The 18,259-nt window shown below is 36.1% G+C and overlaps 1 protein-coding gene across 1 annotated transcript; it reads left to right on the forward strand.

Moving 5' to 3' along the window:
• Positions 1–745: 745 nt before the first annotated feature.
• On the forward strand, positions 746–18,012 carry LOC127453743 (60S ribosomal protein L18). Its single transcript, XM_051720396.1, has 7 exons — positions 746–872; positions 1,525–1,611; positions 1,744–1,851; positions 14,342–14,440; positions 17,264–17,387; positions 17,695–17,764; positions 17,873–18,012. The coding sequence occupies exons 1-7, from the start codon at positions 870–872 to the stop codon at positions 17,946–17,948; spliced, it is 567 nt and encodes a 188-aa protein (XP_051576356.1). The 5' UTR covers positions 746–869; the 3' UTR covers positions 17,949–18,012.
• The last annotated feature ends 247 nt before the right edge of the window (positions 18,013–18,259 follow it).

Raw genomic sequence — 18,259 nt, forward strand, 5'->3', positions numbered from 1 at the left:
GGGACTTACAAAGAGGGGTTAAAGGTGTCAAATTTAGTAATCCCGGCCGGACACTTTCTTAAGGTCCGAAAAAGAGGACATGTCTGGGAAAAAGAGGACATATGGTCACCCTAGAAGATATGGATTAAACCACTGGAGTCATGTGGATTACTTTTGTGCTACTTTTATGTGATTTGTGGACCTTCAAAGTTCTCCCCACCACACACTTGCATTGTATGGACCTACAGAGCTGAAATATATTTCCAAAAATCTTTGTTTGTGTTCAGCAGAAGAAAGAAAATCAGACGCATCTGGGAAGGCGTGAGGGTGAGTAAATGATGAGAGATTAATTTTTAGGTGAACTATCCCTTTAAGCTTTCCTGCAAATGTAATCACATTTTCCTATATCAAAAAGTCACACTTAACTAATATAGCAAATATAATATCACAATGATTATACCTATTCAAAAAACAAATTTTAAGGTCTTTCAAAAATTTACTCCGTAATGAAACTCTTTTATAGGTTATTGCATTTACTTGGTGTGAAACATGTTCATAATTTAGGCTACTTGCTTGAATCAAAAATCCGGTTAGGATGACAGTCAATAAAAAGAAGTGTTTAAGTGTGTTTTAAAATCTCTGCATGACAAACTCAGTAGGCCTACTCTTGCTGTAACTATAGTTATCTTGTAGCAGCATCTAACACGTCACTAGAAGCACACTACAGTGTACACTACAACGTGAGTGTTTTTGAGCGACGGGAAATCCAAACCCTCGTAAGACCAACTAATCAGCTCGCATCTTTACAGTCACATGACTCAAAGCGTCCCGTAATCTCGCTATACGTCCTCTCGCGAGCTTTCCATTTCCCTTTTCACTCTGAGTTCAAGATGGTAGGTGGTTTGAGTTTTTATCGAATGTATCAGTGGCAAAATCTACCTCCATCCTCAATTGTATCTGCTGTAATTCTGCCGCGGATAATATTTAGAAACATTAAATAGCGTTACGAGTGGATAAATGTGTGTATTGTGGTGGGTTTTTTGTGTATTTGATAAGTAGATGCAAGCGAACGCACATCGGACGAAACTTCCATTTGTGTGTCATGTGTGAAAAAGCCGGAGGAATGGCTGAATGGCCTCATGTAGTCTTTTTCTTAGTTTTTGAACATCACAATATAGATACAAAAGTAGGGTGCCATTTAATGTAGTCGTCTGGGCAGAAGTACGAGTATTACACAGACTAGTGTCGGCCAAGCCAGCTGCATTAGTTCTAGCTGTATTGAGCCATATGAGCTACAATCAGAGATTAGAAATAAAAATGGTTTTAAATAATATACTTTCCATTCACGTTGTGTATTTTAGCCATTGCTGCTCAAATATTTGTAAACGTGGCCAAGAGTGTGTGTAGCCCATTAATGTTTTCTCTTTGCTAATGCAATGTATGGAGTAAGTGCTAATAATGACACTTGATTCTTTCACTGGTTTGTAGTTATACTTTAGTAGGGGTGTGTTGATTTATTATCTTCTGTGTGTGTGATCTTACCAGGGAGTTGACATCAGACACAACAAGGACCGCAAGGTTCACAGGAAGGAGCCCAAAAGTCAGGATATTTACCTGAGGCTCCTGGTCAAGGTAAGAATCATAATGATTAGTTTCACTAAACACTTCTAAACTTTTGTGGCAGACTGCATCTAGTGTTGTCTATCCATCCCTTAACCTTCATTGTATAATATTAATGCAATGTTTTTGTGTGTGTGGATGTAGTTGTTCAGATTTCTGGCTCGTCGTTCTGATGCTCCCTTCAACAAGGTCATTCTGAGGAGACTCTTTATGAGCAAGACTAACCGCCCCCCTCTGGCCCTGTCCCGTCTGGTGAGTCTGCACCCCAACATTGTTTTTGCATAGGCCTACATCTCTTGCTGATATTGGACCGGTTTGCTTTCCTCTTTTTCTTTATATGTTAAGTAGGGCTGTGAATTTAATAAATTAATTGGATTAAAAATATATATATATATTAAAAACGTATCTAATCATGCGGCTGACCCGTATGTAAATTCTGTAATAAGGGATTCACACAGCACGGGTTCTGGTCATATGTGATTATTAAACTGCAAATGGCTGTGATTAAAGATGGATAAACATTTGCAGTGTCTGAAACTGCGTACTGCCACAGTATTTACTGTATTTGATGGATGCACTTCTCAGATGCTAAAACAGTGCGTTTTTTAGGTATGCATATGGGTAGTAGATAAACATGGTCTGTGTTCGCTTCAGAATAAACCGGTAATGCGCTGTTGTGTGCACGTGTGGGACTTGTGGGCTTGTGTTTAGGGCTTTTGGAGCAGTTTGCATGGATTGTGAAAAAGTACTGCAGGTTTAAGCATTCGCCCAATTTCAAGCATTAGTAAGTTATTATATGAAACTACAAACACAGCACAGTATAACAGAAAAGGAGATGACAGTGTTTTACCAGATGCCGAACATTGTAAACTGTCAAATACACACACACAGCAATTTCAGTGTGAAAATAAAAGCTCCAGGTAAAACTGAAGTAAACAGGACAGATTACTTGTAAATAAAATAATCTCAAAATAATGATAATTCAGTATTACTTTATTTGATAAACTTGACTGGGTCCCATAGTAATAATTTTGTATTCAATATTTAACTGGTTTCAAAAAATAAGTGAGGTAAAGTGTTTTTGCACACTTTGTTCATTCACAAATGTTTTAGTAAAAGTTTATGAATGTGAATAATGCTTTTATTTGTATTAATCTATGCATCGTATATTGTAAATAAATAAAGTGCATATCAATGCAAATTATTAAATCTAATTCTCCCTTGTGTTCATTTAGTGAAAAACTGTGGAGAAACATACCTTCATTATTTTTAAATAGATTTGTATTCAGTGACTTTAAAATATTGAATCTACTTGCTACAAAGGCTGTTTGGATGAAATTATGGTTTCTCTGATTAAAAGAAAAATCACTTAATTTTTTATCCTTTTATCCTAATGAAAATGTAAAGAAACCCAAATCTCTAATCTCATGGAAACAGAAACCTCTCTCACACTGGGCTCTGATCCCGGGATATTGGCGGGATCAATGCCGGGGAGCCATGCTATGTGTAAGCAAGCCGGTGCCAGAATGCCCGAAAATTTGATCCAGTGGCAGGCCGTGCATTTTTAAGTCTTCATTGTGATGCCATTAAGAAAACACAGTTTCACAATGAATAAGACACCCTATGCCTTTGGGTATTATATATTATGTCGCAGCTAACTAATAATACCAACTGACATTTTAAAAACACGTCCATGCACGAAAGCCAGAACTTGAAACGACACTTAATGCTCAAGCAAGCCTAATTTTAACTGCAGCATGACTGTTTTGTGAAATGTCTCCTGCACAGACATTCAGAAATCACAATTTTTCATATGAATCTACCAAGGAGGACTATAATACCTGGAAAAATTTATCTAATAATAATTGCGATTTAAATGTAGCTTGCAATAAATTTCATTTCATCAGGGTACACGGTTATGCTGCGTTCCATTCAAGTTGGATGTGGGATATTCTTACTTGATATCTCCGACCATAAATGCATTCCATTCCCCGATATTCGGAACTGCAACGCTCCCGTTAGCTTAGCAGAGGTTTGACTCTCATTAGAGATGTCTCCTAGCAACCCAACTGTTAAACAAGACTGCAGCACTAGCATTTGTGCTTCAGGTGTATGATTATCAAAAGAGATTATAATGTTTTATACACCTGTTTCTGAAGGCATTTGTTAAACAAGCTTTAATATCATGTAATGTGGAAACTAACTCATTTATCTATATCACTTAATAAAGTGAATGTTTATGACTTTCTATATCTCCCTGAGTGTCGACATGTTTGTGTGACATAATGCCCCTGCATCTCGGCAAAATCGGAGTTGAGAGTTTCTGCACAAGCCTACAAGTTGTCATTCTGACTTCAAGATGCATTCCATTACACTTTTCGTAGTCAGAAGTTGTAAAATCCGACTTTGCGAGTTGAATGGAATGCAGCACTACTTTTCGAAACTTGATCCGACACTGAATGCTCAAGCAGCCTAATTTACACTTAGAAAACTCCCGATGTTGCTATAACAATGCAAAAAGCACTTACCAATTTACTTGAAGTGAAAATCAGCCCTCCTTTCCTGTTTAATAAATTAAGCAATCACACAGTCATGCAGAACATCTCGTGTTTTTAAACACATAAGGATCTCTTTCTCAATGGCAATACCAGCAGCGACAGCCATCTCGTCAGCAAGATCTCGCGCTCTTCACTTTCAAATTACATCACTTAAAGCGTGATTGCGTCACTCAAGGCCAGCTAGAACATATCCTAAAGATCACACCCACCAAAAACAAATAAATCAATCTGATTGGCTGATGAATCTGACAATCTGACTTTAGTTGCTCATTCATTTGCACTGTTGAGGGATTCTGTGGAGATTCTGAAGGCCTGACGGGATGGAGTTCAGACTCACATGCTGCTTCGGGCATGCGATTTGTGAAACAGTTGTCACACTATGCTTGTAAGCATCAAGAAAAAAATTCTGACTGGATAAACTTTTTGTTTTTCTTTATTTTAATTAAAACGATTAAAAATACATAGGCAAAAAGGTGATTGAGAATGAAAGGATGAAAATAATTTATTATTTGGCATGTTAGGCCAGCAGAGAAGGCTTTGCTGGACCTGAGAATTCTCCACTGCCGGGATCAGACCCTAGTAACATTGCCGGGGTCAATCCCGTGACTTGTCTGTGTGAACAAAAGCAGAGCCGATATCGTGAATGGTGTGTGTCCTAGTGATGACATATTTATCATGCGAGGGACAAAGTTTGTGTGCAGAATAAAGATTCAACAGTTTCACGGTGTACCACGGTTTAAAAACATACGGCTGTCATAAACCCAGAGTTCATACAAGGTGCTTGAAGTACTTGAATTTGGCTTTTTCAAATGTAAGTTTTGGAAAACCCTTGAAAATAGAAATTTTTGCCAAGAGGTGCTTAAGTATTATAGAAAATTTTAAAATATGTTGCTTAAAACATTTAATAAATGTATTTATTCTCTGAAAAACACGACGGCTAGACCACTGCTGAAGCAGGCAGCGCATAGACGGCACTGTCACGTGGCACCTGTTACTTTTGGCAGCGCTGTTCAGAATGGGCCAATCACAATCAGTTGTTACTAAAGGATTTAAAAAAATATTTTACAGATACTGCTGTAGCGGATTTAACAAGTATGAATCCTTGCAACTATCAGTTTTAATTAAAAATTACTCTCCAGAATGAAAACATTATGAGATGTAAAACGTTCTGAGATTTGAATGCAGATCAATGGAGGATTCAGTGTTGTGAGCCGTCTAGCGCCACCATGTGTAAAGAAAGCTTTGTGTCTAAGAAAATAGGGTATTTCTGATAACATTTGGGTCAATATCAAAATATGTTGTGTCCCTTGACTTTAGTCATGAAAAAGCTTTCAAATAGTGTTTTTTATTTTTATTTTTATTTTTTTTAAGGTATTATTTTATAACCTAACCTTTAATGATATGAAATGGCTTGACTCTGTTTTGCAAATATTTTAGAAAATATATTTGAAATTGTCATTTGACTGAAAAAAATCCTTGTCCCCTTCATCTGGTACACCACATCTATGACATGTAAAGTTATTTGTGTATTTATTTTGTACTTGTTTTTAATAAAAGCATTAGTGCAAGGCTGAACAAGTGTACAAAAAAGCAAAGAAAAGTTATTATTATAATTTAAATAATGTTTGTCCCTTGATTTCATGGCATTGGTGTTATCAATGTTAAAACATTTTTGTTATGTTTTAACATTTTTTTTTTAATACAAAAATTTGTGGAAAATAATTTTTAAGGTCAAAGTTCAGAGGCTTAAATATTAGGGGTGTAATTGTTCAAATTTCTCACGGTTTGGTTTGTCACGTTTTCAGTATTTGCTTTGTTCATAAAAAATATTACTGCCAAATCCACAGAATTATCTATTTGGTAAACACTTCAACGGGTTTGCCCTTAAATAACAATCATTGTTTTCAACAGTATCCATATTTTAACCATGGTGTTTGTAGTAAAATCATAGTAACCAAAATATAAACATGGTTACTGTCATGGTTACAATATATAGTAAAATCATGGTTACTATATAGAAACTACAGTATTACTGTTATAAAACCACGGCTAATTGTATCAAAACCATGATTTCTACTAAGAAAACCATGGCGACAGCAGTCATGGTTACTACAGTATTACTATAGTAAAACCATGGTTAATTTTTGTCATGGTCCTTTAAAAGATTTTTCTCTAATTACTAAATCAACATTTTAACTTAATACCTGCACAAATACGCTACATGCATTGACATAAAGAGCACTTCAAATTCATCTCAACATATATTTAATATTTGGAAGCTGTACATCACTATAATAGGAATAACCTTGCTATTAGAATGCATATGAGAAGGGATGTTGTGATAATGCTGCGAGTATTTTAATCATGCGTGGAAATCCCACATAAACACCCCAAGTTATTGTTTCATGTCTGTCTGAATTAGCACTGAGTGCCTACTTAAAAATGGAAGGGAGTGTGTGCAGTTTCGGCTCACCTGCGTCTCTTTCCCTGGGTGATGTCGGCATAAAAGATTAATCATGTATCAGTGTATTACTATAACGGCATTATAATGCGCATTATTGATGCTCGCGATAGATTACAGCCACGCGAGGAAACAGGAAGAACTCACGTGCGCGTTTTAAACCCTCACATGCATTATTGACATATATTACCAGTATACAGCACTCGCGCCGAGCGATGTCTGCATACAATGCCTGTTTTGTAAATGTTTTTTGACCATCGCTGTTGTAATTGACTGCAAAAAGAAAATGTTCCCAGAAAGGAGAAATGCAGGGGGCTTCTCTATCAGCGGCTCGTTTTCTCCGCTTGCCATTTTCAACTACACACAACGTGTGCAGAACTGTAATATCAAGTTGACCCACGTGAAACACAGGCGGACCGTATCCATCAACAGATCCATTCAGGTGCAACGGGCATTAGCGGAGGTTGTAACTGTGCCTGTCTGTTTGACGCTTTTGTTTTCTTGAGCAAAACTTGTGCTTCAGATGCATCATTAAACTTGAGGTGAACCGACCGCAGTGCCAATGCTTCTGAACCGTGGTTCATTTATTAATTATTTTACCTAGAACCGTTACATTCCTATTAAATATGCATATAGTGATTTTTCCCAGCATGTTAAAAAGTTATTAATTTACATTTTAACTAATATTTTCACAAGAATATTTTGTTGTATCCCATTGAACCCTCAAAATGTGATGTAACCCATTTAACCCTCAGTGTTAGTGTTAACTTGCTTCATTCATCAACAGCATTGGACAAATAGTTCTGATAGTTTATTGTCTTGAAGTGTAGAAATTGTCATTCAGCTGACTTTATTTGTCTACAGAACAGGGTACGGCTAATTTAAATGTGTGTGAAGAAAAGGCATTTATAGGTCTAAAAATATATATATATATTTCGTTTGGTAATTTTTTGTATTTATTTTTTATTTTTTTTTTTTTTATTTAATGCATTTTTTCATTTGGTAATTTAATATAGGGAATTTTGCCAAAATTTTTCAAAAGCTAAACAATAATTTTATAGAATTGGGCTATATGTTAGTGTTCCAAAAAAGCACACTGAAGCTTTTCTTCTAGTATTCTGTTTTTATTTTTTTAATTTCAAACATCTTTGCACACAGAAATTGTTTTTTTGTATTATAGGCTAATTCCGTGACTGCTGTCTATTATTTTGTATGGTGTATAAAAGCAACTTTAATAAATAAATGGATGTCTAACACGATTAAATTAATCACAAACAGTGGCGATTAATTTGTTCTCCGTGCACTTGTCCTTGTGCATGATACGAGATATTTGTGTTGGCACTCCTGGAAGTGTCTGGTTTGCAGTGATCGGATCTTTATGCCGTTCAGATCAATCCATAATCACGTACAATAAATTGGCTTTTATGGATGTATACCTTGTCGTCATTATTAACACAGGCTAACGATTGAGGTAAATTCTGTCATGTGACACTACATTTTTGCATTAATGCCAATTTTCTCGACAAAAAGTGTTTCTGAACCAGTTTGTCGCGGCATTTCATGTATCGACATAGTTTATGTGCTAGAGTTAAATGGAAAAATATTATGTCGACACTTGTGAAATTTTAGCAATAATTTGCGTTTCCATCAGCTTAATTTTGATGCGCTAAAAATTTTCGCAAAAATTCCTTGGATGGAGATGTAGTTTGTGAGAATATGTAGTTAAAGATACACATTGAGATATGTTGTACTTGTAATAAGTGGTGTTTTATAAAAATAAATTAACTGAATGAATAAAATACTTTTATTTAAAATGAACAAATAAAGAATTAGTTTTAATGACATCTCGAGCATAGTCCTTGAAAACAAATAAAAATGTTTACTCAATTGTGACAAAAAATTGTCATCATGCAGAGAACACTCCAAACCTGAAGTAGGGAGAGCTGTGGCTTTGTGTATTCATTGTCAAGTGTCAGAATTACTGCTATATTATACATGACAGTAAATAAATGACTCTTATTGACATAATATTTTAGTTTATCTTCTATATAATTTAATTGGATCAGATACATGTTAGAGGGGGATTTTACGCTGTTATATGGTCATGTTACAATGTGTCCCGCACATGTTACAATGTGCCCCGTAGGTGGGGCAAGTTGTAACATTTCACTTTCCTTTTTTCCAGGCAGACGGGGAAAAAGTACACACTGTATTCATAAAACAAGACCACATATTTGTACCAGACATGTGTAAAAAATAATGTGAAAAAAGAAATACTTCGAACCCCAAGTGTATTTACACAAACTTAAGAAAACCAAAAAGTGTTAGTTTGTGCCCCGCTCTCCCCCACAACCTCCGTGAACATCGGTCCACAGCGCTTGCAACCTTACAACAGGCCAACTGTTTGTTCATACATTTATTTTCTTAACCCTATAAAGGGCAAGAACATTACGAAACAGAAAATAAATGTATTGCTATTTTTCAAGAAAATTTCCAATTTCCAAAATCAATTTTACAGCTTGTAGAAATCATGATTGAAAAGATGACATTTGCCTCGATACTTCTCAATGCTTAATTGCACTGCAACAGTTAGCATATAATGTGTATATTACTAATACATTTTATTTGTAAAGTTTAAAATGGCAGTGCTAGTCAAAAGTAAAACGGCAACAAATAAATGGCAAATTAAAAATCATTGTAATAAATGCTAATGTCTGAAGAAAAAAGTATAGTTTTACCTTGTCAGTGTCAGCAAGGAAGGTAGGCCTGATGAGAATCAAAATATATTACAAATGTGATTACTGAATCGAATGTACAACTTTAAATATATTTTTGCTATTATTTAATATTAATAATATTGCAGTGCACCTTCATACTGTGATTGTGGTGTTAGTTGTTTTTTTTGTTTTTTTTCTTTTTTTTTTCTTTTTTTGACAGTTGGCCCATCACTTTCTCTTTCAGTCTTTATTGTCCTTGGGAGGCATTTCAGTTGGTAGACAGTAGCCAATAACACAAACAATTAACATCAAACAAAACAAAAATGATCTTACGAGTAGGCCTAACTGTTGAAATAAAATCAGTAAAATTGGCAAATCTCAAACAGGGACCAGGGAGATGCTCGCCATCCACTAAGACGATTAAATTAACTGTCAGTTTAGTTGTACCGTACACAGTTTATTTGTTTATAAGATAATAAGAGCGGGCTTCTCGAGAGAAAAGACAGTCATGTCTAAAAGGATCCCTCTCTCGTCAATCTCGCGAGATTCTTACACACCATTAATTTGAAGTCGAACAGCAACGAGGAGCGCTCGTAAAAAAATATTTTAAATTGTTTTGATGAACAGTCAGATTTGATGATCAATTCAAGCTCTAAAATAATTATTTCACATAATAAATATGATAACTTCAACTCTACATCTGCTACTTTCAGTCATGAGATATAGTTGGTCACTGGAAAAATACATCAATCAGCTTTGTAATTATGAGTCTGACTGAGTGGTCTAGAGGTAATTAATTCGCCCCTTGTGTAAAAGGTCCCGGATTCTAATCCGCTCAAATGCTATTATATTTAAATTAACAAAGATTGCATCTGCACTTCAGTGGATATATATATCTTGAGTGGGTACACATTTGTTTGCATTATTTTTTTTGCAGTTCAACTGCAGCTATTTATTTATTTTTCTCGAAACAAACACCTTTTAGTTCATAAATGACTATTAATGTCAAATAATTAAGTCATAACAATGTAAGATTTAAAGTAATATGTGCCTTAACATGAACTTCTTTACAAATATATATGAATATGCAATATGAAATTTCAAGTAGACAACAGGATTTATTAATAATAAGGCAGATACTATTTGCACCCCTAATTAAATACTAATAGGGCATCACTGCAGCGTGTTTATAGTCCCACCCTACACCAACCTCTACCCTTAATCCTAATCCTAACCTTCTCTTACAAAAAATAACCATGGTTTTAATACAGTAACTATAGTATCACCATGATAATTTATAGTAACCACTAAAACATGGCTACTATGTTAACACCGTATTACTGTAGTAACAAATATGGTTAATTGTATTAAAACTATGGCTTCCACCAAACAAACATGGTTACTACAATATTACTTTAGTAAAACCATGGTTAATTTTACCTGGATCACAACTTTCTTTCAACTCCATGACCTTCATCTTGACCAAATCACTGGTCAAGGAAATCAACCTTTAAATTAATTTTATTTATTATTATAAGTAGTATTAAAGAAAAATATTGAGTTGAGACATGAAACAGGATGGGGAAAACTGGGTCAAAAGGTGGGTTAGAACCCAGGTCATCCGCATGGACTATTTCAGTGCAAATATCCGCACTGTGTGGCAGGTATTTACACCTAGTGCAAATAGGCACTCAGTGATAATGTTATTGATATTATTGAACTTTTTAATGCTCTCCATCGTTAATACGCTGATATGCGAGCGTAACAGTCACAGGCGAAAGCATCATAGCAGAATGCGCAAGCGTAAGAATTTAACCAGAGAGGGATCCCTTCTAGAAATGACCAGAAAAGACGCGGCCATCAGTAAACTCGACGCTTTACATTAGACGTCACATCGTGATGTCACTTTGGTCTTTATGATTGTCCCGGGATGTGTGTGAATGCAAGCACAGATGACAAGAAAGCTCTTGCAGTGTGAATGAACAAATTGTTCTGTCGCAGAACAGTTGCTGGAACGACTTTAAATCCCATGATTTCTGTGTGAAAGGGACTAGAGTATTTTAACCCCACAAACAGCATTTTTGGGGCTTTTTTTTCCTTTTCTCTTTTTTGCTTGGAACGAATCGGCAATGTATGCCTACATGCATACATAGACCAATAATTTAAAAATAGCTCTGAATGCAAGAACAAGTTCTGAGTGAACTTCCCCCAAGTCTGCCTTGATCAGATTGACAACGTGCAAAATAGATTGTGTACTGTAGGTCAGTGATAAGCTTATATTCGATAATATAAAAATGAACAATGTATTTACTTCAAATTTCACTTTCTGTAATGTCTATTCTATTATTTAAACCAGGGGTGTCCAAACTAAGTCCTGCCGACTGTGCTGGTGCGGCCAGTGAGAGGTTTTAGGAATAGAACAGAATCTGACCCACTATTAAGAAATTACATCAAATTAATATTCTAAACACTGGATGACGATCTCGCATACCACCGCATTTCACTGTGCCTCGTTTCCACTAGTGCATTCTTTTCACAGTCGTCTCCAGCTTCATCCACCGGAAGAGTTCAACAGGAGTGTGGAAAACTCCAGATTTCCACGGATAAAGAGCCACGGTATAAAGAATGATGCATTTGTTGGGACTGGTATCAGATCAGATACTTTGCTCATGCAGACCTTAATGTCCTGATACCACACATCATACAACTGAGCAGAGCTGCGGTTGTGCAAGTTTGAGTGTGCACAGAGGCGCAAGCCAAGCACACTCTCCTGGAATGTCCTCTAACGCTTGGGATGTTTAATTGTAGTGAATTGGTTCGTTCTGATGTTTCATTGAAACATGACAAATAATTCACAGTTGTGCATCTACATAATAAATCCTTATTGTATACCAACAACAGCCAAATCCAACACTAAATTGTGCTGAAAAGGGGCATTTATCTGCAATGTGCTTGCGTTACGATCATTGTACATTAAATATAAAACATGGCAGGGACCTGGGTATCTCGGCGAGTATTGACGCTGACTACCACCCCTGGAGTCGCGAGTTTGAATCTAGGGTGTGCTAAGTGACTTCAGCCAGGTCTCCTAAGCAACCAATTTGGCCCAGTAACTAGGGAGGGTAGAGTCACATGGGGTAACCTCCTCGTGGTCGCAATTAGTGGTTCTCGCTCTCACTGGGGCACGTGGTAAGTTGTGCATGGACCGCAGAGAGTAGCATGAGCCTCAACATGCGGAGTCTCCGCAGTGTCATGCACAATGAGCCACGCGAAAAGATGCGCGGATTGACAGTTTCAGAAGTGGAGGCAACAGCAGTAATCACGCCACCACGAGGACCTACTAAGTAGTGGGAATTGGGCATTCCAAATTGGGAGAAAAGGGGATAAATATATATAAAGGATGGCACTCATTCATTGAATCAATGTTGGTGAATACAGGCATATTTATTGAAAACAATGAAAGAATATTGCAGGACCAATAGAGCAACCTTAATAGACTGTTCTAAATGGAATTCACCAAAAGTTACTTGACATTAAAACAGTCAGGACATTGTTGAAAATAATTAACAGGTAAGCCAAATCTGAGAGAGTAAAAAATTGCATGTTTCACAAACAATAAACCTAATGTATTATTCTGAACATGACATGCAAACAGAATAGAAGGGGTTAAGCAGTTGGCACATCATTGAAAATAGCCGCCTTGATCAGCAGGGTAAAAATAATTTGCTTTCCTAGACAAAAATAGTCATTCTCTTGTCTACTAACTTGGAGCATTCATTTTTGATGAGCAAAATTAACGTCATGATTCTTTACTCGTCTAACAAGAGAACATTTTTCTGTGCATGCCGCAAGTGAGAGAGGGAAGCAAGCGCAGCCTGAGGTGAAATTAAACTTTGAATACATTGCTCTGGATATTGTTGTCATTATATTTAAAATGTAACACTAACATGACTGTAATTTAAGCACAGCCTTTTTAAAAATAGAAAGCCATATATAAATGTGTAAAAATGTTGAAAGGTTTATTGACCGACTAGTAATTCCATTTTTGACTAGCAGCATCAGAACCGTTTAGTCGACTATTCTCGCACATTCCTACTCTATATGTGCTTTGCAGTGATAACGATTGGACATCAAAAAGATAAAAATGTGAATGAGTTTAAGAAAAGTGAGTTAATATTTCGTATAAAAATTGTATAAATAGTCCTATGACCTAGGGATGTCATAAAATATAGATATATTGATTGGCACATTATTTTATTGAGATATTTGAGGCAGCAATATATTAAAATTAGCTGACATTTAAATTAGAAGCCCTATTTGTGTGCTTTCCAAAAGACTCAGTTAACCTGTTGAACAGTCTGGCGTGATGGCGTTTGAGACCGAAAGAGGGCGATATACCATTTACTGAAGCCAGTCACAATCACACAGGATGAGTTGAAGCAGCACAGGAGATGGTAGTCAAAGTAACAAAACTTTGGTACTTAAAGATTGAACAAAGTGACGCCAAGTTTTCATTAATCAGTTTCTGTGAAACTGGTGCAACTGCACAAACTGAGCAGCCCTGTTTCTATCTGAAAAAATAGCATACCGTTGAGCACAAAGTGTGATTTTAAAACTCATATTAAGTGTACAATATAAAGATGATGCAATAGTGGCAGTCTAGTAGCATTTATATATATATATATATATATATATATATATATATATATATATATATATATATATATATATATATATAATTAAAGCTATGTGGCCGCAACACTTTTTCTGCATTTGGCCCCCAATAAAAAAAAAGTTTGGACACCTCTGATTTAGGCTATTCATCTTCCACAATATTGAAATGTTTAAAATTCTTCATTTGGAGGTTTTCTCTGTAAATATTGATGTGATTGATTGATCAGTATATCATGTAATTAACTAATCAGAAAGCAGCACAAAGCTGCTTTTTTATACTATTGCTATTTCTTGAGGTCTCATGCAGAGTTTCCTTTGTTTTGGCTCTGTAGATCCGTAAGATGAAGCTTCCAGGCCGTGACAACCAGATCGCTGTTGTTGTGGGAACCATTACTGATGATATCAGGATTCAGGATGTCCCTAAACTGAAGGTAAGAATAGTCCTCAGAAGTGTTCAATGCTCGTGTGTAATTTGGAAAAGCTGTCAAGGTGTTTCCAACTGGTTTTGTGGTTACATGATCTAAGTTTTGCAGCCTGCATCCACCTTGCATCTGATTCTGACATTATTTGTGTGAAAATGTTGTGATCAAGAGCTAAATGTTTGACACGGATTTGTTGTCTTATGATCAAAAATACCAATTGTTTTCTCATTGTTTGTATTATGTGTGTGCATGAAGAGTAGAGCTAATAAGTCAAATTAAAGTTGTTCTGTGTGTCATGGAGAGGCAGTTCCTTAAAAATAAACTTGCATTGTTTACCAAATGGGAAATTCCACTTTATGTGATTCTTATGTATTTAAAGCGATTATGATGTAGATTTTTTTATAACAGTAAACACCATTATAATAACCATGTTGAGTGCTTTTGGGCTCCCTAAGGGCCCATTTACACCTTGCATTCACATGCAATTCATATCCGGATAGTATATGGATATTCCATAGCTGGATTGCATTTACACCTTGCAGTCAAACGCATCTCCACTGTGATCGGATAGAGATCCGATCAAAGTTATCTGCGCAAAATGTAAAACACTACTTGCATATTACATCAGAGACTGAAGTAACTGAAACTCTTTTAGCAAATTTTAAAAACATTGATGGATAATTCAAATGCTTTCCATCACTTTAGCAGTCAGGGTTTTTCCTTCATTTTCTGGTGGCTATCAAAGCGAAATTTTATGTCGCAGAAGCAAATCTAATGATTCATCTTGCGTTCAGCGCTTTGGATATGCTTCTCATCTGAAATGTGTGAGTGAAGCCTGGTTTCACGCGTTGCGCATGATTAGAAAACAGGAGAGACGCGAGTAGGTAGGGATTTGAGGAGAGAGACAATATTCCAAGTTTATTCTAATGGAATAATTCAAGGAAAATTGTCCATTGTTCGGGTGATTGCAAGATTGCAAGACAGCAGTGTCTGTTGTTTTCTTCACATTGCGATGGCTGAATTAACAGAAAAAGGCAAGAACACACAACACTGTGCTTTAACAACGGATGACTGTAGCGTAACCTCATCAAATAATTAATTACTTGTGTAGTTGTACCCGGAAAACGAAAATGCATGTGAATTTTCACCTTTTGAATGTGGTCAGAATCCATTCCTGACCACATCGGAATGTGGTTCTAATGAACCAATCACAATGCATCTTGGGTGCATATACAGTTGCAATCAAAATTATTCAACCCCCCTGACCAACAATACATTCTGATGATGTGAATTAAAACACATCCACTAAAACCTCAGTAAACAAAGTTTTTAATACACATTTGAGTGAATTTGAGAACAAAGAGTTCAGTTTACCCAAATTCTAAAATAAAAAATAACTAATTCTCTCCACAAATGTCATGTCAAAAATATTCAACCCCCAAAGTCAATCATTTGTGGAGCATCCTTTATCCTTAATAACAGCAAATAAATGTTTCAGGTAAGTGTTCTCAGGCTTCGGACACCTCTCTATTAGAATTTGTACACATTTCTCATGAGCAAAAGCTTCCAGCTCATTGACATTCTTTGGTTTCTGTGCTGCCACGGCTTCCTGAAATCACAACAAAGGTTTGCAATGGGATTTTAATGATGGACTGAAAGGGCCATTTACGAACATTCCACGACCTATCCCTGAAGCAGATTTTGGACAACTTGGATGTATCCTTGGTGTTATTGTCTTGTTGGAAAGTCCAGTGATCACCGAGCTTCAATTAAGACACTGAAGGCATCACATTTTTCATTCAAAAATGGCCTGATACCTGAAAGAATCCATGGTGTCAGTCACATAGTCAGGATAGCCGTTTCCTGCAGCCGCAAAACACCCCCATAACAGGACTGACCCACCTCCATGCTTGACTGTGGGGATGGTGTCGTTCTTGTCATCACCTTGTCATCTTACTCCAGACGTACTGCTGACTCAGGGGTCTAAAACTCATTTTCAGTTTAGTGCCATACGTCTCTAAAACCTTCTTCCAGGACTCCACAGGTCTTTCCTAATTACTTCTTGAATATTCAAGTCAACATTTCCCTTGGTGAAGTTTTGCTTTCTTCCACACCCCAAGAAGGTTGCTGTTGTACCATATTTAAAAAATGTATGAATAATGCTGCCAACTTTGTCTATTGGAAATTGAAGTGCCTTGGAAATGTACTTTTAGCCATGACCTTTCTTGTGTAATGAAATAATCTCCTCTATTAGCTTTTGAGACAGCTTATTTTTAATTGCATTTTTTGCATAGAAATACATTTTTGCTTACAATGCTAAACTTAAATTTTAAAACTTAAATAAGTGCCATTGCAGATTGATGACTTAATTTTGTTTTAAAACAATTACTTGTGTAGCCTTACATATTTAAGAAACAGCTAAATGCAGTAGGGGTTGAATAATTAAGACATGGCTGTATTTATAAAAAAAAAAAAAAAAAAAATATCCTGTTATTTGGAAATATTAGGTTATATATTCATACTATGACTTTGTGTCAAAGTTAAAAAATTATGGGTCATCAGAAAAGCTTACCTTTGTAAATCCTTACTGTCTTGGGGGGGTTGAATAATTTCGATTGCAACTGTACACCTGACATTTAATGTGGTAATGTGCAATTCGATAACGATCCAATCACTGAAAATGCATGTTAAAGCAAGGTGTAAATGGGGCCTAATGGTGTTTTGTGCAGAACTGCAAAATACCTTGGCTTTGTATACTCCTTGATGGGTGAAACAGTATGTGTACTTAAAACTACTTGTGTAGTTTTGTGAATAAGTGTTTCACTCTTGCAGGTGTGTGCGCTGAAGGTGACTGCTGGTGCTCGCCGCAGGATCTTGAAGGCTGGTGGTCAGATCATGACCTTTGACCAGCTGGCCCTCACTGCCCCTAGAGGACAAGGCACTGTTCTGTTGTCAGGTAAGTGTGTGTGCATGAAGTACTGAAGTGGAAGCAATGTTAGCATGAAGGTATCTGAAAATGTTTTAAAGCATTTAATTACTTCATAATTTAAACAAATGAATATTTATCAGATCATGTTTAGCTTAATCTAAATATGCAACATGCTCATACAATCTCATGGTCACAAAACAACCATTTAATAAACATTTAAACATGTATTTTACATTGTTATTTTTCAGTTATTAAATTGTCCATAAATTATTTGTTTGTATTTAGAGGTATTTTTAAGCAAGGTTGTTAATCACCATGTTCTGTTTGTATGCAGGACCCCGTAAGGCCAGAGAGGTGTACAGGCATTTTGGTAAAGCTCCTGGGACTCCCCACAGCCACACCAAGTAAGACAACAACATGTGCTTTAATTTCAAGCCATCTTGAGCTGATGGAGAAAGATGTTGGTTATTTGTTTTACAGTTTAACTCAATCATCTCTTTCCACCTCCTTAGGCCCTATGTGCGTTCCAAAGGCAGGAAGTTCGAGCGCGCCCGTGGTCGCAGAGCCAGCCGAGGCTACAAGAACTAAATGTCTGTCTTTTGTATTCAATATTGTAATGCAAATAAAGATTGGATAATATTCAAAATACAAATCCCTTGATGCTTTTTCTTGATTTGAATCCATCAGAGCTTCTAAGGGAATAGACCTTGTTGATATTTCTCTTTGGCTCTATTCTTCTTTAGTATGTGGACCTAATTGTATTCTTGTTTTGCTTTTAACACATGCAATTAATCAGTTTTCTAAGATCAGAATTTAAAGATTTTCAGTTGTGGAAATTGATAGCAAATGAATGGTTGCTAAAAATACTAATATTGATTTGCGAAAGTTATTCTAGCTTT

The sequence above is a fragment of the Myxocyprinus asiaticus genome, chromosome 16, assembly GCF_019703515.2.
Source record: "Myxocyprinus asiaticus isolate MX2 ecotype Aquarium Trade chromosome 16, UBuf_Myxa_2, whole genome shotgun sequence".
In the NCBI taxonomy this organism is placed as follows: Eukaryota; Metazoa; Chordata; class Actinopteri; order Cypriniformes; family Catostomidae; genus Myxocyprinus; species Myxocyprinus asiaticus.